Source organism: Euphorbia lathyris, chromosome 2 (assembly GCF_963576675.1).
Source record: "Euphorbia lathyris chromosome 2, ddEupLath1.1, whole genome shotgun sequence".
Classification (NCBI taxonomy): Eukaryota; Viridiplantae; Streptophyta; class Magnoliopsida; order Malpighiales; family Euphorbiaceae; genus Euphorbia; species Euphorbia lathyris.
In genome coordinates, this window is record NC_088911.1 from 22,525,630 (window position 1) to 22,548,365 (window position 22,736).

The following is a 22,736-nucleotide window of genomic DNA, read 5'->3' on the forward strand; positions in this document are numbered from 1 at the left end:
TTGGGCCCACTTCTCTTCCCTTGTTTGATGATGATTGATGAGTAGAGTAGTTCTAATTTATTGACTCCAACAGCACCAAATACACCACCAATCATTTGCAAGAAAATTAACATAAAATTAAGTTTTATTACATTAAAATTCAAACCAAACCCATTCATATAATTAATCAAAGTTTTCAACTTTTAATTTTTTTTTTTAATTGGGAGTTTTATTTTTTACCCTCCCAATTCATTTGAAAACCCCAAGAAAGAGACCCCTTCTTGATGAACTCAACTTTGATTCCTCATCATCACACCAAATCCCAAATTTTTTATTTTTATTCTTTATTTTGGTAACTCTTTAAAAACGAATACCCACATTTTCTTTCTTCTTCTCTTAGCTGTTTCTATCTGTTCTTTCTTCCTTCCTTATTCACTTCAAATCCCAAATTAAAAACCTTCTGTGTTTCCCCCCTTATTTTTCAGTTTAATTTTTGGGTAATTTTTTTTTATAGTGATAATGGGTCTTGAAGTGTCGTATGTGAGTGCAAGATTCAATCACATGTTCGTATCGGCGAAATCAATCTAGGTTGGGGTTTTTGTTTGGGGGACTTCTATCAGATTCCACCCAAAAGAAAAAAGAAATTCCTCAATGGGTTTTGCGTCTTTGTTGGTATCTGATGTGTTCCATTTACTGTCACTTTGAGACTGTCTCTTAGATCTGTTTGCTGCTGTGCTCGATCCACTGGTTTATTTACTTCCTTTCAAGGTCAGATCATCACATTTTAAGCTATCCAACTATTGCTTTTTCTCTGCATATTCCTTTTTCTCTGTTAATTTTTAGTTCTCGATAGTATCAGTTTGAGTTACTCTAGCTGATTAGCGAGCTTGGAGTTTTTGTTGATTGAATTTCAAAAGGTGCAGTTCGGGGGTGGACTGGATTTTAATGCTCAGAGCATGAGAAATTGATGATGTATAGTTACTTGAAAAGTTACAAGGTGGTTGGGGTGTTTAATGGGTTTTTGAGATTTTGTTTAATTTTTTTCATTTTATATTTCCTTATGGTGCAAAGTGAGATAAGCCCTCCATATCAGAGGTCCTGTAACTATTTTTCGTGAGGTATATATTTGCAAAATGGGTAACGGCACTTCTCGTGTTGTTGGTTGCTTTGTGCCTTTTAATGCCAAAAATGGTGTTGATTTAGAGTTTTTGGAGCCGCTGGATGAGGGGTTAGGCCATTCATTCTGTTATGTTAGGCCATCAATTTTTGACTCCCCTGCCATTACGCCTTCAAATTCTGAGAGGTATACAGTTGATTCTAGCACTCTAGATTCAGAAACATTAAGTGGGTCATTTAGACATGATGCAATTGATGATCCTGGTTTGCATAGACTAAACAAGACTTTCCCTGAGACAACATTTAAATCCATTTCGGGGGCATCCGTTAGTGCTAATGTTTCAACTGCTAGGACTGGTAACCAGAGTGCATTGTTTACTAGTGAGATGCAAGAGCCTGCTGCATCTTTCGAAAGCACTTCCTCATTTGCTGCAATCCCTTTGCAGCCGGTTCCTCGTTGCTCTGGACCTTTAAATGGTTTCATGTCCGGACCCCTTGAGAGAGGTTTTGCTTCAGGTCCTTTAGAAAGGGGCGGTGGTTTTATGTCTGGACCCATTGAGAAGGGGGTAATGTCAGGTCCTCTTGATGATACTGATAAATCCAACTTCTCTGCTCCTCTTGCTCGTGGTCGCAGAAGACCCCGCCTCCAGCGCCTAGTGCGGAGTGTGAGCGGGCCGATGAAAAACACTCTGTCTCGGACGTTCTCAAAACATTCGATCGGGACAGGCTGGATGCAGAGGCTTTTCTTGCATCCAGTGACCCAGTTGGCCTGGCATGTTAGGGAGCCAAAGTTTCGAACAGAAGCTTCACGGAATCTTGAAGCAGCATCATCGGAAGGAGAGTATGTCAATGGTCGTAACTTACAATGGGCCCATGGGAAGGCTGGTGAGGATAGAGTTCATGTTGTTCTTTCTGAAGAGCAAGGATGGTTGTTTATTGGTATATATGATGGATTTAGTGGTCCAGATGCACCTGAATTTCTAATGAGTAATCTTTATAGAGCTATAGATAAGGAATTAGAAGGTGTTCTATGGGATTATGAAAATAAGTCTGTAAGTGACACAATGAAACCTGAAGTTTCCAATAATGTAAACATTGAGCCTCGTCTAGACTGTGAGAGAGATGATCAGCCTGATTCAACTCAAGTAACTTCTAGTTTGGAAGAATCGTCTAATCCAGGAGTCGTTGGGGATCAAAATTCTAAGTGTGAAATAGTAGAGGAAAGTGATGATGTTAGGATCAGTCAACAGGAATCATTTAACTCTGAAACCCCCTGCATGCCGGGTTCTCCTTCTGCTTCTATTCCGACTGCCAACTTGACTGGCCATGGAAGGAAAAGTATGCGGCTTTATGAGCTGCTACAATTAGAATCATTCAATGGGTTAGATTCTGTTTCAATGAATAGCATGCCGTCACAAGAGGAAGAACAAAGATCTTGTTCATTTAACAATGGCAATGGAGATGGTTCTTATCAACAAGGAGAAGATCCCTCAACATCTGGAGAGGACGGGGTGATTGGGTTGGAATCTAGTAATTCAGAGGCCCTTACAGATCCTTCTGTTTTGGTGCAACGACAGAGTTCAATAAAGTCTAATATCAGTTTGAAGATCAGAAAAATGTATAGGAAGCAGAAGTCCTTGCGTAAGAAACTTTTTCCTTGGAGTTATGACTGGCACAGAGAGGAGATTTGTGCTGATGAGAGTGTAGTTGAGCCTCCTGGACCTATAAGGAAATGTAAATCTGGAATTGTTGATCATGATGCAGTTTTGAGAGCAATGTCTCGTGCACTTGAACACACCGAAGAGGCCTATATGGAAATGGTGGAAAATACCCTCGATAAAAATGCAGAACTTGCGTTGATGGGATCCTGTGTTCTAGTGATGTTAATGAAGGATCAAGATGTGTATGTTATGAACCTTGGGGATAGCCGTGCAATCTTAGCACAGGAGAGACCAAATGATCGCCATTCGAATCCAAGTTTTTCAAAGGATGACTTGAGGCACGGAACTAGATCTAGAGAGTCATTAGCACGCATGGAGCTGGACAGGATTTCTGAGGAGTCACCGATGCATAATCAAAACAGTCAAGTTAATATGATAAACAAGAATAGAGAGATTTCCATCTGCAGATTAAAGATGAGGGCTGTGCAACTTTCTACTGATCATTGCACAAGTATTGAACAGGTGCATTCATTGAAACTTTAAGTATAGTGGTTAGCTTGACCTTTCCAATAACATTTATTCATTAGCATGATTTTAGAATGGTATTCTGTTAGTTGTATCAATTAGCATAAATATTCGTAAGCTGTAAATAGTTTGCTACTTACTCTTGTATGAAGCCTTTTCTGATTTAGTCTTCAGACAAATTCATTTCCAGTTATTAACAAAACAATAAAACTTTACTCAAATTGTTTGCTTCTCCTGTATGTATTTTAACATCCACCTGATTCATATGACATGTGATGTGATGTAACTGATGTTTGAACTTAGTAGAAGTATAATGTACCAGATAACTGTGCTGTTGCAGCTACATAAATTACTAAAATTGAGATCTGCACTAAAATTGAGATCTGCTATAATGAAAAAGTTAATGTAATATTTTTGTTTTAATTCTGCAGGAAGTGCTTAGGGTAAAGGCAGAACACCCTGATGACAAACAAGCGGTTTTAAATGATCGAGTGAAGGGGCAACTGAAAGTAACCAGAGCATTTGGTGCGGGATTTTTGAAGAAGGCCAGTAAATATTATAATTTATGATTTAGTCATTTAGATCTGTTTTTCTTCTTTATACTTCTCAAAATACCATTAGCTAGTAAAAGAACTCTTGGTATTATAGTTATCATTTGTTATTTTCTTATTTATCCATTAACAACTCTTAGCTTCAATTTATTGTTTATATAAATGCTCCTATTAATGTTTCTATCTATGTTTACACTATATTTGTGTACTAAGGATATGTGAGTTGTGAGCGGGGCTGAGTATGCTTCAGAAACCGGTGATCACATGAGTATTGAGGACAAAAGAACTATAACATGTTATAAGTCTGCTTCCTTCATTGCTTCAAAAGGAAATGTTGAAGCTATTATGAAATTTTCCTTGCATTTTGATAGTTGCTGGAGATCGTTGAAGTAGATGAACTAGAAACCGTTATTCAAATACAGATTACGTTTGCAGCTTTAGGGTATTTGAGGAAGCATTTTATGCTTTTTAATAAACTGTGAAAGAATGGGTGATGAAACTTCAACCTTGGCAAAAATCTAGTTACTTAAACCACTTGTGCAGGCAGAGTTTTGAAATAAAATGAGGTTGGCTTGTTTTCCTATGGAAGTTTGAGTAATTTCTTCCGATTGAATTGAAATTTCAACCATTATAGTCATAAAATGAAACTCCCAAACAATATTATAACTATTAATTGGTGATGTATCAGCATATAGAAAGTAGGAGGTAGGTATTAGGGCTTTACTTTTGTGTCACCTGATTAAGTTTTCTGCAGTATGAACTGTTGTTTTCAAGTGATAAATCTAGAGAAAGCTTGGAGTGGAGGTGCTTCATCATTATTATGTTAATGATAATTTCTTTTGCATAAGTGCTACTGGTTTTTGGGACCGCAATCAGTATTCTGACGATATTTGAGAATAGTGTTGTACCTATCCATAAATTGATTGCTGTTAAAATAGGTAGTTGAAAATGATGATTAGTGGGACATTCATTTGAATACATTTGTAGTTATTGGTTGAAAGTTTATTCAGTACCGTGTTATTATTTTCATTGAATGCAATCTGAAAACTGTGCAGTTCAATTCTGCTGAATCTAATGGCTTTTGATTGTCAATTCTGCTGAATCTTAACGGTTTCTTATGCAGAGGATTTCTCACGGTTTTAGTTGAAGAATTATCTTAAATGATTTGCCTTGATTTAGCGCTTAAGTTCATTAACTATTTATATTTTTGTTCATGCATTGCTGTAGTGTTGATCAACCTTGGCTTATTCTTTTAATGGATTGCAGCCCACCTGCAACGAAGCTCTTTTGGAGATTTTCCGGATCAATTACGTGGGAACTGATCCTTATCTGAGCTGCATTCCATCTGTTGTTCATCATCGTCTTTCCTCAAGTGATCGATTCTTGGTTCTTTCCTCTGATGGGCTTTATCAGTACTTCAGCAATGAGGAGGTTGTTGCTCATGTTACATGGTTTATGGAAAATGTTCCAGAAGGCGATCCTGCACAGTATCTGATTGCAGAACTTCTCTTTCGTGCTGCCAAAAAGAATGGTAAGCAAGTAATGTTTTCAGTCTCCTTTGATATTGTTGTTAAGGAATTTCGAAAAGAAAAAGCAATATAATAAGGTTTCACATTCAGTAGTATAGCCTGCTCCCTTTTCAGATATCATGGGTACACACATTGGTACACTTCATATTCATGTGTTTGACCTTGATCTAATTCAGTTTTGTTGATTTGGATGTAAATTTTATGTTTGTCTTGAATTATGACCCTCAAGGTATGATCAAAGCTCTGTTGTTTCTATCAATTCTCCAATATTTTTATCCACCCATCTTCTAGAATTTACATCATATTGACCTTCTGCAGAGGTAATAACAATATGTATTGCATTGCATGTTAAGTAGATTGAAGCTCACCTACTTGTAGCTTAGTTGGAAATGCAGGCCGAGTTTGTGAGAAGAGTTCTCGGGTTTGATGCTCACTAAATACATATGCAGGGAGGGGTGGGGAGCCTTAACTGTGACTAAGCCCTGTGGTTTAGACCAAACAAAGTATATTGAAGCTATGTAACACTACATTGAAGTCCACTTCGGAACAGCTATTCAGACTTCCTCTGTTATGAGTAGTCTTATATTTCTTTTTAATGAAAAATGTTGCATCAGACAGTGTTTGTTAATCAGTAGGAGAGGTTTGGATATATTGTTATATGGCAAATAGCTTGCTACTATAAAATTCTCCCTGTTTGATGAAGTTGCAGACTGATTATGCCTGTTTACAAATTTAAAATTAATACCATCCTTGTATGAACTGAATTCTGTAGTAATTGTTAATGGCTTCTTATCTTAATGGTGGTTGCAGGAATGGATTTTCATGAATTGTTGGACATTCCTCACGGAGATAGGCGTAAATATCACGATGATGTATCGGTCATGGTGGTTTCTCTAGAGGGAAGGATCTGGAGATCATCAGGATAATCGTGTTGGCGTCGCAAGGGGTAATCAATCATCTATGCAATTCCAGATTTAGAAATGGGTCTTGAGTTTTTTGGGAATATCAAATTTTTCTCTTTTTATCAATTCCAATTCCAATTCCTCCTTTTTTTTTTTTCTGTTAAACATTAGTTGAGGCAGAGCAGGATATGATGAATATGATCTTTCCAGGTTTGTTACTTGGCTGCCTCCTTAATTTCTGGCATCCAGTTTTAAATCCATAATATATTTTAGATGTTAGAGTAGATGATAAATATTATTTGGCCTTTTCTTCTCCATCATTTTCAACTTTGGGACCAAAGTTTCCCATTTACAACACCCTTTCGGTGCCAAGTAGCAGCTCTTTTATTACTTTATTATATACATTCATATCTCAGGCAGCTTCATACAGGGCTGGCAATTTGAGTTATAGTGTCAAAATCGTGTTATGTTATTTATATGTTCCATATGAAATGTAGGAAAAATGATAATAGTATCATATCAGTCAGATTATCTTTGTAAATTGTACTGTCGTGTCAGAAATTACCATCCCTTGCTTCATATACCCTCGATTGAATTTATCAAGGGAAAATTTCTGATGTATAAAAACTTGCAATTTTCCGTGATTTCAAGTCTGCAATTCCCATTATGATGTAAAATTTACAGTTGTGCTGATTATAGACTACCATTATTCTAATACTCAAATTGCTTTCTCATCATAAGCTTGGTGAAATAAAAATATCATCTATTACAAGTTTACAATATGTAGTATCCAATACTGAGGGGTTGTTCATGGATTAGACTGTTATAATTGGTATCAAAGCTGACTCTTCATGTGCGATGTGTTGGACAAATCAAATGAAAGCTGGAGAGTCTGTAATGATCCGGTTTGAGGGGATGGTGCTAGGGTAGAAGATATAAGGAGCGATTTTAAAAGGATCATGATAGAGGTTGATTAAATTCCATGTTAGAAATGGAAAGAGAGTGAGGCAGTTTTGAATTTTTTGGTAGTTTGTAGGGTTGTTTTAGGAAAGAGTTATAGGAACTGCATTTCCATGTTCAAGCACAACATTATTTTAATCATACCTTCCTTTGTATTTGAATTGAAGATAAAGACATGATGGACCATAAAGGAAAGTCCTAGTAATTCAGACAGAAAAGGAGTATACTTCAGTAAAAGATTACCTACAGACCATTCAACCACTGATACAGACCTGCTTAACCCACTTTTTGTTTTTTTTATGAAAAGGATAATTTGCTTTACATTTTTAGAAAAGTTTAGAAATAAACTACTAGCATAAAAAATGGTAAAACTTTGTTCATCATGTTTCTAATTTTGATCACAATAAATAATTTTCGGCTCAGATAACATAATTCATAAAACAAAATCTTTAGATGGAGGAAAGAGGAACGCCACCGTGAACACAGGCTGTCCAAATAGTTGAATACCGGAGTTGAATACCTTCTTGAAAACGTGGATTTCATGTTGAAATTTCCACCTACTTTCTTAAAAAATACATAATCCAAGGGAAAATGTATTGGGTTGGGCTAAAGTGCGGTGGTAGAGATGTCCTATCCTGAGGGACCATCTTTTTTTGTTTCCAGTTTATTAGTGCATTTTGTTTTTGAGCCTTCTTTTGACTCTCTGTTTCATGTCTGGTTTTGCCATGTGTCACCCTTTTTATTAATGCTTTCTCTGTTAGCTTCAACTCATTACTAGTTAGACACTTTTACCTTTAATTCATCATCAACCTAATTCATACTCCGTACATTTTACTCCACTAACTGGAAATCTCTAATTTAAACGATTTAAATACTTGAATAAACATATCACTGTAGAGGTATGGTTCGAATCACATGAGTGTGGTGAGTTTGAAATTTTCATTTGCATTTAATGTAATTTTCTTTTATTTAATGTAAGTGCACTGCACACAACTTAAAAAAAAAAAAAAAACTTCTAATCATGTATTAAGAAGTAATGATGAGATAATTGAAGTGTTTTGAACTATAACTAGTTTGTTTTATTACTTAATTAATTAAGTTTCTTAAGCATTACTTTGTGAATAAGTTGAAAACTAAACTGTCTCTCTTACTAACCAACCATGGCAATGTCTGTACTATAAAAACCATAGCTTGTCCTCCTACCCTTTTAACCCAACAACTTCCTTTTATGTCCTATTCTAGTTTACATTAATGGCACCACCAGCATCTATATCCATTCTCACATTTCTAGCCATCTTTTCTTCAATCACTTCTACCCTTGCTTATGATCCTGATACGCTTCAGGATCTCTGCGTCGCCGACAAATCATCAGGTATATTCGGATTATCGTATCATAATCGTGTTATGTTATTTATATATTTCCTAGAAAACAAGAATCAAGAACCCATAAAAAGAACTACATTGTGTTTTTTTTTTCTTTGGCAGAAATTAAATTGAATGGATTTCCTTGCAAGAACGAAGCCAACGTCACCGAAGCCGATTTTTTCTTCGCGGGGCTAGCTAAGCCGGGAGTTGTAAACAATTCAGCAGGATCACTAGTTACAGGAGCCAATGTTGAAAAAATCCCAGGGCTAAACACACTAGGAGTGTCACTATCCCGGATAGACTACGCTCCGGGTGGACTAAACCCGCCGCACACGCATCCACGCGCCACCGAAATGATATTCGTCCTGGAAGGGGAATTAGATGTAGGATTCATCACCACAGCTAATAAATTGATTTCAAAAACAGTGAAAGTGGGTGAAATTTTTGTGTTTCCAAAAGGTTTGGTTCACTTTCAAAAGAACAATGGAGATAAATCAGCTTCGGTAATTTCAGCATTTAACAGTCAGTTACCTGGTACTCAATCTATTGCTTTGACATTGTTTACTTCAAATCCACCTGTTCCTGATAATGTCCTGACTAAAGCTTTTCAAGTTGGTACTAAGGAGATTGAGAAAATGAAAACAAAGCTGGCTCCGAAGAAGTCTTGATTTTAATTTTATATTATGTTATTTAAATTGCTTAAAATTTTTCATGTAATTGTATTTTATTATGTATTAATTTTTCATGACTGAATAATGGAATTGGATATATTTGTATTTATCTTTAATCGAATAATTAAATTCAGATGTTATTATATGTTCTTTGAATTAATATGGTCCCTAAATATAATATAATATTTTCACACTATTGCTTATAAGCAACGTGAACTGAAGTATTTTCCAAGTTAATTTAGGTGTGTGTAATAGACAATATCATCGTCCTTTCGTATTCTACTGCAAAAATAATTAAACTTTTTTTTATTTTTATTTTCAGATTATACATTCTTGCAAAAATCTAATTGAGCACAAATATTTTGCTTGATATTGTATTGCACAGTTTCATATGATGGTTCATGTTAGCCGATCCCGAATCATTTCGGGACTAAGGCTTTGTTATTGTTGTTGTATTGTATTGAATTAAGGGGTCAGATGCCCTTAAAACTCACGTCCAGATCAACTTAATTACTCGAATTTTAGATTTGATTTTTTTGAGTTTTTATATTAGGTTTTGATGTCATTTGAAAAACTCTGAATATAAATAAGATAGTGAGACCATTTACCGATTTTCTTTTTAACTAAATCGATGATAGGTTAACTGAACAACTTTGATAGCCCATCTTTTGTTCCCCAAAAAATAGCCCATTTTAATTCATATTTATACATGCCAAGCCTGGAATAACTATAAAAAACTTGATGACCGAAGAAAATGATCACGTTAATTATTACTCAAATTATAACTTTTATGACTGTTTTTTTTTAATCATTAACCATTCCTTTGCGAAGGAGAAATCCATTTTATTTCTCTAACCTCTAAAAAATAGGTAATGAATCCGAATCTAATCAATAAGTAAACTTATCTTTTGTAGTGTTGGTTCCGTATCACCGATCTAGGAGGTTACCATACCAAAAGGGTAATCATCCTTGATTGTCTTCTAACTATCTATTTATAACTAGGTTAAACTCTAACTCTCATCCCAATTCTATTTGAATTAGGTTACGAACGGACCATAAATGAATCAGTAAATGGACCAATGCTGTTTACTCCATTTATCCCTGCACTTTGTTTTAATATGATTATAAAATTGGATCATGTAACTATTTACTAATTTTTGCAGTACATATACATATGCTTAATGAGACAACATAAGTTTGGTAATTTTGTATTGAAAATCATCAGGAGAAATTTGAATAATGATTATAGTACACTTTTTAGAAGAAATTCTAGTGCGTGGTTGTTAACGAATTAAAAAATAATTTAGCATATTTGAGTGGGTAATTATTAGAAAATTAGTACACAACCGACATGCTTAAGCTAGAAATAAATCTTTAGGCAATGGGTTTTGTGATTGTGATGTGAGAGAAAGTCTCTTTGAGAAATAAGTGAAAAAGAGTGCTTAGTTTGTGCGTGCTAAAATAAAACAAACAACTCATGATGAGTTTATATCTCTAACTATTCAATATACTTATTTATGTAAAATTCATTTTTTTTAAAGGAAATTAGATTAATGAGCCACTAAAAGGTAAAAAGAATTCAGTATATCAATCAAGAGAACAAACATTTGACCGAGAATCCTAAGCCAATGCATGAGCGATCTCATTAACATCAGATTCTAAAATTACTTGTGAATATCCAGTTGACTGCAACCATTTAAGGGCCTCTAACACAGCTAAAGCTTCACAATCAGGCATAGTAGGTATACTAGCAAAACAATTAGTTCTTGTAGCCACAAATTTCCCAACATCATCTCGAATAGCTGCACTAATACCAAATTGACCAGTGTCAAGAAAAAGAGCCGCATCAACATTGCCCATATCACATTAATCCGCCCGAACACCAACTAGTACAGAAAAAACCAGATCAGCAAAACTTCATACATTAGATGCTAAACGAAACAACAAAGACCTTAAACCAGCAACATCTCAAACTAAACGGGTATATGGGCATTCAACAAACACATGCCAACAATCTTCAATGTCTCCTCCATAAAACAAACAACGATCAGCCACCGAAACCCTCCTACGAATCAAATTAAGGCGCATAGGCAGACAGTTTCGAACAGCTTGCCAGATAAAATAACGTACTTGGTATACCAACATTCCAAATTCGTCTCCAATTACTAGGTATAAAATTGTCAACATTCGAGGCAACCACTTCCATGGCTAATCGATAATCGCTCTTAACCGTATATCGACTCGTTTTACTCCCATTCCAAATAATAGTATCCATTCCCCCCTCATATGGTAATCGAAAAATTTCCTGAAAATCCCGAAGTTCAAAAATACTCTCCACTTTTTCAATATTTTAGCCCATGGCTCCCAGGTAGAATAAGATCAGAGGCTTTTAAATCAGCCAAATCCAAATTGAGAGGAGTCAGAACACGATGGTTACCCACTTCACGAAGCCAAGGTTCAGTCCACACATTGATGGAGGTACTATTACCGATTTTCCACCGATAACCATCTTTGAGCAATAATTGGGAATGCCAAATGCTCCGCCATATAAAACTAGGTGAGTTCCCAAATCGAGCAGTAATAAAGTCCCCCTGATGGTAGTATTTAGCTTTGAAAACTCCATTGGAAAGAGAATTGGAATCAGACATAAATCGCCATCCTTGTTTAACCAACATTGCAAGATTGAAAACCGTGAAATCACGAAAATTCATACCTCTATGTAATTTTGGAAAGCATAGTCTTTCCCATGACATCCAATTAATCAAATGCTCTCCATTCCGTTTGTTGCCCCACCAAAAAGAATTCAACATCCTCTGAAGTTCCTTAACAGTTAATGAAGGTAGTAAAAAAACTCCCATAAAATAAACAGAGATTGTTTGTCCAACAGATCGAATCAATGTGGCCTTTCCCGCTTTAGAGATTGGTCTCCCACACCAGTGTTGTATTTTGTTTCCAAACCCGATCCTTCAAATGAGCAAAAATTGATCTTTTATCGCATCCCACTAAGGACGAAAGACCCAAATACCCACTAGATGTCAGAGGAGAAAACACTCAGAGTATGGCCAAGATGCCATCAGCCAACATAGGATCCACATTTTGACTAAACATCACCCCGAATTTATCGAAATCAATGGCCTACCCCGAGGCAAGTTCATAGCTTCTCAAAATATTCCCCATAACCCGACTTTCCTCAATATTAGCACGAAAAAACAAAAAGGCATCATCGACAAAAAAGTAAATGAGTAACCGACGGAGCACCACGACAGACCCTATTCCCATAAAGCAAACCCTTAGCCTTAGCATCAGAGATCATAGCTGACAATCCTTCAACACACAACAAGAAGACATATGGGGATAGGGGATCTCCCTGCCTCAGTCCTCTATGAGGAATCACAGAATCAGTGAGATAATTATTAACCTTCATAGAATACTTTATAGTAGTGATACTGTAACACCCTGTTCCAATACCATGTAGATACTGTCCGCTCTGGCCCAATTCCAACACATTGGGCCTCACGGCTTTAAAACGCGTCTGCATGTATTGGATTCACATCTTACTAATAAGCCCCAATCACTCCCTCTCCATTTCCGATGTGGGATTCGGTTCATTCCTGCCCCCATCGCCATCCCTTAGGGCCGCTCCTTGCTCAGGCCTTCTTACCCCGGCGCCACCCACTCCGGACCGGGTCGTTACAGGCCCACCAGCTTCCGCCTGGTTCGTCCCCGAACCACACATCGTACGTGGAGAGTCGGCTCTGATACCAATTGTAACACCCTGTTCCAATACCATGTAGATACTGTCCGCTCTGGCCCAATTCCAACACATTGGGCCTCACGGCTTTAAAACGCGTCTGCATGTATTGGATTCACATCTTACTAATAAGCCCCAATCACTCCCTCTCCATTTCCGATGTGGGATTCGGTTCATTCCTGCCCTCATCGCCATCCCTTAGGGCCGCTCCTTGCTCAGGCCTTCTTACCCCAGCGCCACCCACTCCGGACCGGGTCGTTACAGATACAGAGCATCATAATCTCAACCCATTCAATAGAGAAACCCAACGGTAACATGATGAACCTAAAGTAACTCCAATCCACACAGTCATATGCTTTACTAATATCCACTTTAAGAGCAACATCCCCTTGTTTCTTATTCACATTTCTCTTCATTTAATAAACTTCATTTTATCAAGACGTAATACATCAAAAATCCTAAAATTGTTCAAGATTTTTGATTGATCCCTGAACTTACATGATATCTTGTTAGCTCTATCAACTTGCTTAAAATAATCTATTAGCCGTCTGAATTTGTTTAAAGTTGCCTATTGCCCTCTGAACATAAGAAGGTGTTTGGTTAGCCACATTTATAGTAGGGAATGATAATGACATTTATTAATTACCTTTGTTAATGTTTGGTTTTATAATTTTGGTATAGGAATGGATATCACATTCACCCCACTATGGGAATCAAGGATTCCCTCCTCCGTTCCTTTTAATCAAATATGATTCCCATTTCCATATCAAATTCAATAAAAAAACAAATCCCAAGATTTGTAACAAAATAACTAGCTCAGGAAAAATAAAAAATAACTACCCACATAGTTTAATATAAAATTTGATTAGGTCTGTCCGAACTCAGTCCCAACCCATGAATAGATTTACTGGACCACTACGGTCCCTAATGTTAATGCTAAGCCTCGACTAATGAGTTGTAATTGTGTAAAGCAAGGTATAGTATTATACTCTAATTGAAGAGTTGAGAAACATGGTATGAAATGAAAAGCATGATGGTTCTAGAAAAATCTAGAATTGAACGTTGGCAGTGAAGGATTGGCCAAACTGCCAAGAGGAAGGAGCCACATTAAAAGCAGTGCGTGTCTCGCCATTGGTAAGTTGAACCCTGAACGACAAACTCTGCCCATTTAAATAGCTTGAACTCTGCCAATTAGATCCCTAATTCCTTAACATGCTTTCCCATTCATTGCTTTTAGATCCCCTTATCCATACATTTGATATATCTCCTTCACCACCTACATTCATGATCATCACCAATTTAAAGTAATCGTTCCCTTTTATAGTGAATCTCATTCCCCCACTTCTCCTGCATCCAACCCTGCACACAACACATATAGCAACTTAACATATGTTACATTAAGGTCAATTGGTTTCAGCTGTTCCTATTTACTGTTTGCTATTGCTGAAAAGCAATATATATCAGTTGTTTTTTCTACAAAAAGCAGCTGTTTCAGAATTTTACCAAACACTTTCTATCTCCTGTTTAATATTGAGAGGCAAAAAGCAATTACGAAAAAATGGAAACAAACAGACACTAATAGTACCCTATAAGTAATAAAATTAATGAATAGACGAAAACATACTTTCTATAGTAAACGGGTACAACGCTGACAACCCCGACGTAGAAATCCGCAATAGTCTCGAAGGCAGATTGAGACATGTCAAAGTGATGGCGAGTAGGATTGCACCAGCCATAGCCTGGGATATCAGAATTGGGCGAGCAGAAGTCTGTGACAGTGACAGTGATATAAGTTTTCTTGATGCACCATTGGGGAGCTTGGTTCGCATTACACACTATCTGATAGCATGCCCCGCATGATGCCTCATTGTTGAACAATGCTGTGCTCAGTGCTGTTGTTTGAATTTCGTATTCATCTCCATATCCACAGGCACCGCCTATATTTTTCACACCAGTTAATGTATAAACTACCAAATCATTTCGATTGTTTATGAAATAAGCACATAAACTAAACTTCTTGTTTTTATTGGATTTACAAATTATATTTTGGATTACTTATGGAATAAATGCATAAAATAAACTTCTTGGTTTTATCAGATTTATCAAATAATTGAATGTGGTATTTTGTTTTTCTGGTAAAAAAGATATATGCTTAAAAAAGATTAGCAAACAGAAAACGATAAAACATGTCATCTAGTCAACAAACAATTATGTCATTAAGTTGATATGTTACATATGTCATCTAGTCAACAAACAATATATGTCATTAAGTTGATATGTTACATCGTTAAGTGAGCAGCAAAATTTAACATTTGCAGCAAAATCAACAAATCAACAATGTCATGTCATCAAAAACTAATATTACTGATTAAAAAAAATAAACTAATATTATTAGTTAATTTTTATTTTCTTTTTGCTAAATTTCACATGCTCGATATTTGTAAGCATTTGTTTATATATATTCCTTGTAAATCCATGAAACCGCATGAGTTTTTATTTTTTTCTTTACTTTTCTCATTGTTTATTTTTTTTATCATATTAAAGTTAAACTATTATTAAGGGTGCCTGATGAATTTCGAAACGAGTAATCAAAAAATTTCTTAAAAAAGAAGTTAAACTATTGCTTGTCAAATTAGTTAGATGTAAAAATTTAATTAATTTCATATTCGTTCTGAAATTCCATTACTTTTCAAGTATAAAAAAAATCATTTCATTGATTTGCATGTAGAGGAATGCGTTTTTATTTTTCGTAAAACAAAAGCACGTGCTTTAACTAAATATTGGGACTCACCCTACACTCAATTAACATAAAATTATAATACTGTCATCTAAATGACAGTATTATAATTTTATGTTAATTGAGTGTATGATTAGTCTCAATTTTTAATTTAAAATGGTCAAACTCGGGTTGATCAATCACCGATCGGTCAAATATACTAAAATATTGAGTCATCTTTACTTGAAGTGTATTTTTTTGACAAAATGAAATCTAGGTACCAAAATGTGATTCGGGTAAAGTTCATGTACCATCAGTGAAATTTACTCATCAAAATCGCATTGACCGGCCATTAACCGGTAAAATATACTTAATTGTCCAGTCATCATTACTTCAGGTATATTTTTGAGACAAAATGTAATTTAGGTACCAAAGTGTGAATTAGGATAAAGTTCAAGTACCATTGGTGTAATTTACTCATTGTTCGACACATCATCTAAGTCAACATGACGCATCAATAAAAATTAAAATTCTACTTTGTCACATTGATAAAGTCAATAAACCAATATGTCATGTCATCAAAGTAACATGTCCTATCATTGAAGACTAAGAGCATCTCTATGAAACTTTTAGTCCATTCTTTATAAATAGGCCTAATACATCACGAGCTTCCTGAATTTGTCCATAATAGTAGATTGGCTCCTTGAACTTTGCAAATGTCTCACAAGCTCTCTAAACTTGCTTATTTCGTATCACCAGCTTCCTAAACTTGTCCATACAAATTTATTAGCTCCCTGAACTTTGCAAATGTCTCACCAGCTCCCTAAACTTGCTTATTCCGTAACAACTAAATACAAAAATCATAATACTAACTCGGATTAACATGCAAAAATACTCCTGACGTTTTGGGTCAAGAGTAATTTTATCCCTGACGTCTAAAATGATGCAATTTTACCCTTAACATTAGTAGCCGAAGAGCAAATTTATGAACTTTTTGAATTTTTTTGTCCAATTCGTACAAAAGTCAGTATATATGTTTTATTTTTTTTTCACATCCCAATATATATTTGTGATTTATAAATGATAAAATGACGCACAACATTGATCATTTGGGTCAATTTGAGAAATAATTCATCAAACTGTCTTCTCGGTCATAAATAATAGTGTCTGAAATTGATCCAATTTATCAACTTTAGAGGTAAAATTGGTGCAAAATTACAAAATTAATATGCAATTGGTGCAAAATAAAGAAAAAAATGACTGTATTTTATACTAGTGTCTAAAGTTGATCAAATTTATCAACATTAGGGATAAAATTGCTCTTGGCTACAAATATTAGGGGTAAAATTGCACCATTTTAGATGTTAGAGGTAAAATTGCACCTGACCCAAAACGTTAGGGATATTTGATGTGTAACGACCCGAGAATCCTGGAAATGGATGATTACGAGTTGGAAACATTATAATACGTTTTTCATAAAAAAATCATGAAAATAATGCATGATAATTGAACGATTGTGCATTTTTCGTCACCAAAAATTGACAATTTTGCATTTTTTGTCACCAAAAATTGAACAATTTAACATTTTTTGTCTAAATTTTTTTTACGTGGAATTTTGCCTCCCGCTCCCTCAAATCCTGGATTCACCACTACATAAGAGCAAGAGAAGAACAGACAATTGACTATGACTTATATTATAACACACCTCCTCTTTGAGCTAGATAAGAAGTTGAAGCCCAAATCCATAAATAATTCCACCTGCACAATTTATATGGATTGCTTATTTTTGTTCATGTACTTCTTAATTTGTAAGACTTATATGAGTTGCTAATTTTTATTTACGTGTTTTGTAAATGGTAAGACTTCATATTTTGAGATATTTCACATTCACTTAGTTGTTGGAGGACTTTTATTTATATATACATGGAAAACTTTCTAAAATGAGATTTTATCAGCAAGTTAGATTATTAGTCTAAATAAGACTAAGTATATTTCAATTGTGATTTTTTTTTTTTTGTTGTAGAATTTAGTTTGCTCTCACTATCTATAAATTATGTATCCGTTTCTGTACTAAGAGACTGTTGGAGTTGATTTTTAACTATATCTCCTCAAATTTTAAATTAAGAGCCAAATTAAGAAGCCATTGCAGATGCTCTAACATCATTATCAAATTCTTTCTTTTTGCTAATTTTGTAAAACACATTTTTTTTTTGAAAAAACAAAACCACATACTCTTTTTTACAAAGATAAAATCAAATTCCTTCATTTGCAAATTGATAAAAGTATATAGGAAAAAGTACGAATAAAATGCATGTGGTTTGCTCATTTTGCAAACAGAGATATATGTGGTTTAAAAGTTTACAAGTAAATATCAGTGATATGTTTTATTTACAACACAAAGTATTACAATTTCACAGTTAAGTTTTGATTACAACTAAAAACATTTTTATCTTAAAAAAATTATTCTTACATATCAGCAAAACATAAACCCCTCAAAAAATAACTTTTTAAATTGAAACAATAAATAATATGTTGTAATTTTACGTTTTTTACTATTGTAAACAGTTTATGAACTAAATTGATATTTAAATTCATTTTACACCGTTTCAATTTGATTTTGGGATCTATGTTTTGTCAATATATAAATATAATTGAAAAAAAATAAAAAAATACTGTTATTGTCATCGATTACTTAAAAGTTTAATTTTAAATACTTTGTTTTGTAAAAAAATATACAACATACCTCTGTTTGTAAACTTTTAAACCACGGACCTTTATTTCCAAATAAGGTAAACCACGAACATTTTTTTCGTACTTTGCCCAAGTATATATATATATATATATATATATATATATATATATATATATATATATATATATATATAATTGGAAAATTATATTAATTGAAATTTCTTTATTTACAAACCACGTGAATTTTATTTGTACATTTCTTTTTGTTTTGTTTTTACTTTAACAGTTTCTCTATAACACATTACACATATAATAAAATTGTTTTCAAACGGTTAAAAATGCAAATTTCGAATGTAAATAACTTTTATTAACCGAGTTTTATATTTTTGTTTTTTTGGTAGATAACAGACAAAACAAGAACAAACAACTCCGAGTTTTATATTTAAAGTTAATATGGTAAAAAAATAAAAAAAATCCGAATATATTGAAATAAAAATTAATCAGAATTAGAATAATCAACAATTGCAAGATATTTTTGCTGCAAACTAATTAATTCAAATAAAATCGAAAAGTAATACTCATGATAATACTCTTTCCGTTTCATATTAAATCTCTTTCTAGATATCTTTTTGTTTCATAATATATATTATTTTAATTATTTTAATATGATCAATATATATATATATATATTTTTTTTTGTAGTTATATGATCAATATACTTTAAGTCGCGTTCTATCTGCTATAAAATAATGTGTGTTTATTATTTATAGGAATAGAGAGGTATACCGGATCCACCACCATAGAAAGTTGCAGTGCCTTTCCGCCAAACCGCTGATGATACGTAAGTCATAGTGGAAAATAGGGCGACCAATGTTATAAAGTTAAGCTCTGCCAAAATAAGAAAATTTCTTATTCTATGAAACAAAAATGACTTGCTGATTATGTAACTATGATTATGTGACACTTAATTAATATTTATGGGCTCTTCTTCTCATGTTAATTTTTTTTTTTGTTATATAGTTCATACAATGTTTATGATTCAGAGTGTAAGCTAAGTGTGAATTACGTGATTAAGGGATTAAAATATTTTTGTAAGTCAATTTTCCCTAGTTAAGGAAAATCTTAAATAAGATGTTTCATTTGTGAAGGAGAACGCGCCCGCACAATTAAAGTATGTGCAACATTATTCGCCCGATGTCTTTCATGTACGAACTCAATAGATTCAAAAGAGTCGGCTACCTCAAAAATATTACTTAGAATACGCACAACCAATTTGATGAAACCACATCCTTTTTTAGCAATTGGATAGCTGAAGCTGAAGCAGAAGCTACCAAGTAGACACAACCACGTACCACACCTATCGAATAAAGAACCGCTAGTAACTCAGTTGTAGGGCCGACAATGTATTACTAACCGGATCACCACCTGACATGGAAACTAATCCTTTATTGTCGCTGACAACCATACCATATGGACATGATTTAAAGATACCGTCGCGGTGGTGCAGATCCTTCAGGATTACCTCGTGGTTTGACAAAACAATAGAATCCTAAAACCTATATTAATATCTCCTAAAGACAGATTTGTTGCTATTGATGATCGTCTCCCGTGATACAACAGATACGTAAACAAACTCTTACTGTGTGTAAGACGTTATCACCAGACAGAGAGAAGAAACAACACTTCGAACAGAAGAGAGGGCAAAAATCTGTAAATTTTGCTTTGCAGTAGTGTGTATCTCAATTGACAGTTCAACTTATATATATATATAGAATTCACACGAACACGACTATTCATGAATGAACACGATTGCTCTGTTGGAATTAAAACGCGTGGAATAAAAAAATCAATTCAGCCAGCTTATGAACAGAACTCAACTAAAGTAATTACATGATAAAAAATTAATGAACAAAGCAAAAGTAGACCGGCGCAAAGGTCCTCATCTCGGAGCTGCATTTACATTGCCCACGTCGTGCGGGTGTGTCTCCTAACCCAATGCTGCTTCGGTTGCACCCCCCACCCACAAGTGTTGGAGATAATTTCCTTTAGTAATTAGTTAAAGACTTGCAAAAGTTCTTTACTTATAAACTAATGAAACTCACACAAAAGTTTTTTACTTATAAACTAATGAATACACTTCTTTCATATGTGTAATGATGAAACTTAATTTCTTTTATCCTTTTCAAAACCATTTCAAGTGCACATTGAGCATCAATTTCTCATTTATCACTTGTCCGTTTTGAGTTTTTAATATATCGTTAAAAAGATCCCATGTCATAGAATATGTTGACGTATTTTAAGTTGTTCTAAACTCCATTTATCCGTTATGTTTTTAAGTCTCAAGCTGACCAAAAAAAAAAATAAAATAATGAAAATTGTTATTTAATACAAAAATTTTAACAATCCCTCACATGAATGAAATTGGAGGTGAAAAGAATTCGATTTGGTGATAATTTTTTTTTTTTACAGTCGATATCTGCATATGATAGCTAGGTAACAACCATTGAACCTTCTATTGTGAAAGTATATTTACTTTATCGGTCCGGCTAACCTATCCCATAAGGCATAGGATAAGACATAATTAATACATTTTTTTATTCACAAAATGTTTAGTTTTTCTAGATAATCATATGCAATTAATAAAACATAATTAACTCACTCATTAGAACTTTAATAAAAAAACTCATGCATATATGGGTAATTAATTTATTAGTCCCTATATTTTTACAAAAACACATTGTATAGTCAATGTGTTTTAAAAAACACACTGTTTAATCCATGTGTTTAAAAAAACATACAGTAATGTCCTTACCCTTTTTCTCGATGACCTTAACATTTTTCTTGGTGAACTGTTTAGTCCCTACCGTTTTTCTAAACGGTAAAAAAATTTAACAAACAGAAGGAAAGACTAAACAATTCATCGAGAAAAGGGTTAGGAACCTTACCGTGTATTTTTGAAAATACGAGGACTAACTCAGTCATTAGAACTTTAATAAAAAAAACTCATTCATATATGGGTAATTAATTTATTAGTCCCTATATTTTGATAAAAACACACTGTTCAGTCACTGTGTTTTAAAAAACACACTGTTTAGTCCATGTGTTTTAAAAAACACACAGTAAGATCCCTAACATTTTTCTTGATGACCTTAACGTTTTTCGTAGTTGTTGGGGGCTAATTAAATTTTTTTTGTGTTTTAGCATAGGTTATAATTTTTAGTCTATAGTTATTTTATTTTAATTAAATTCATTTTGTAATGAAATAAAAATGTGACAAAAATGGAAAATAATATCAAAAGATTATTATAAAAAGAAAAGAAAAAAGAAATAATAAAAATCAGGGGAATATTTGCACCATTTTTTCAGTAACCCGTCCAGCAACTTCGACGATGAAAACAGATCCCGAAACGGCAAGATATCAGACAGTTATTATTTTTTTCAGAAAGTTCTGGATGTTAGCTTTCCGGAATGTCAAAAATGGAGCAAAACGGAGCTAAAACGAAGCCGGTAGAATTTTCAAAGGGAAGTAGTGCTGAAAAACGGGTTTGAACATGTGCAACACATTACAGGAACGTTTTTCACGGCATTATCTCCATTCTTCCAACTTCCAACTCAACCACTTTCTTTCTTCAACTAATGGGAAGGTAATGGGATCATGGGTGAAAAATTCAAGGGCCACTAACTTGGAATTTGTTAATCAAAATCCTATAAATAGAGCTTAATTCCTTCATTCCAATCCCCACTCAAAAATCAATCAAAATCAATCAAACACAGACAACTCAAATTTTTCTCTCAAATTCTCTGCCAAAATCGGCCTCTTTATCAATCCTTAGATTCATAGAAATCGTTCTCTAGCATCTATTTAGTCTAAACAAGGTCTCAATTCCCAGAATTAGTTCTTTAATCTTCAGTTCCTAAAAAAAGCTTTCAATTCTCAGAAACTTCAAATCTGAAATTCTCTTAGTTTAATCAACCAATTCTCAAATCATTTTTTGCAATCTCTTAGTTAAGTCAGTAAAATCATTACCCAATCCTCGGTTCGAGCTTTCTTAGTCTAAATCAAATTTCACGATTATTAAGTTCTTCAAAGTTTCAAGCATTTTCCGTGAAACCAAGATCATCAAAACCCCATTTTCGAGTCATTCTTAGTTTACACACCTATTCCAAATCATATTTGAGAACTTTTTATTGATCTCAATCAATTAAAAAGACCCAGAAATAAACTTTTGCGTTTTTCATCATTGAAAAATTCATCAAACAACCTTTCTGGTGAGCCGTTTTCCAAATTTTATTTAGAGTTCGTTAGCTGATCATTCTAG

General features: G+C 34.1%; 2 protein-coding genes and 1 pseudogene across 2 annotated transcripts; 2 read left to right on the top strand and 1 right to left on the bottom strand.

Moving 5' to 3' along the window:
* Positions 1 to 212: 212 nt before the first annotated feature.
* Positions 213 to 6,946, top strand: LOC136217266 (protein phosphatase 2C 32). The gene is made up of 4 exons (XM_066003862.1): positions 213 to 3,278; positions 3,713 to 3,826; positions 5,099 to 5,363; positions 6,172 to 6,946. The coding sequence occupies exons 1-4, from the start codon at positions 1,113 to 1,115 to the stop codon at positions 6,285 to 6,287; spliced, it is 2,661 nt and encodes an 886-aa protein (XP_065859934.1). The 5' UTR covers positions 213 to 1,112; the 3' UTR covers positions 6,288 to 6,946.
* Positions 6,947 to 8,091: 1,145 nt separating this feature from the next.
* On the top strand, positions 8,092 to 9,404 carry LOC136217267 (germin-like protein subfamily 2 member 4). Its single transcript, XM_066003863.1, has 2 exons — positions 8,092 to 8,595; positions 8,709 to 9,404. Exons 1-2 carry the CDS (start codon positions 8,475 to 8,477, stop codon positions 9,254 to 9,256), a joined length of 669 nt encoding a protein of 222 aa, XP_065859935.1. The 5' UTR covers positions 8,092 to 8,474; the 3' UTR covers positions 9,257 to 9,404.
* A 4,655-nt stretch (positions 9,405 to 14,059) lies between these two features.
* Positions 14,060 to 19,882, bottom strand: LOC136216736 (putative expansin-A17; annotated as a pseudogene).
* Positions 19,883 to 22,736: the final 2,854 nt, after the last annotated feature.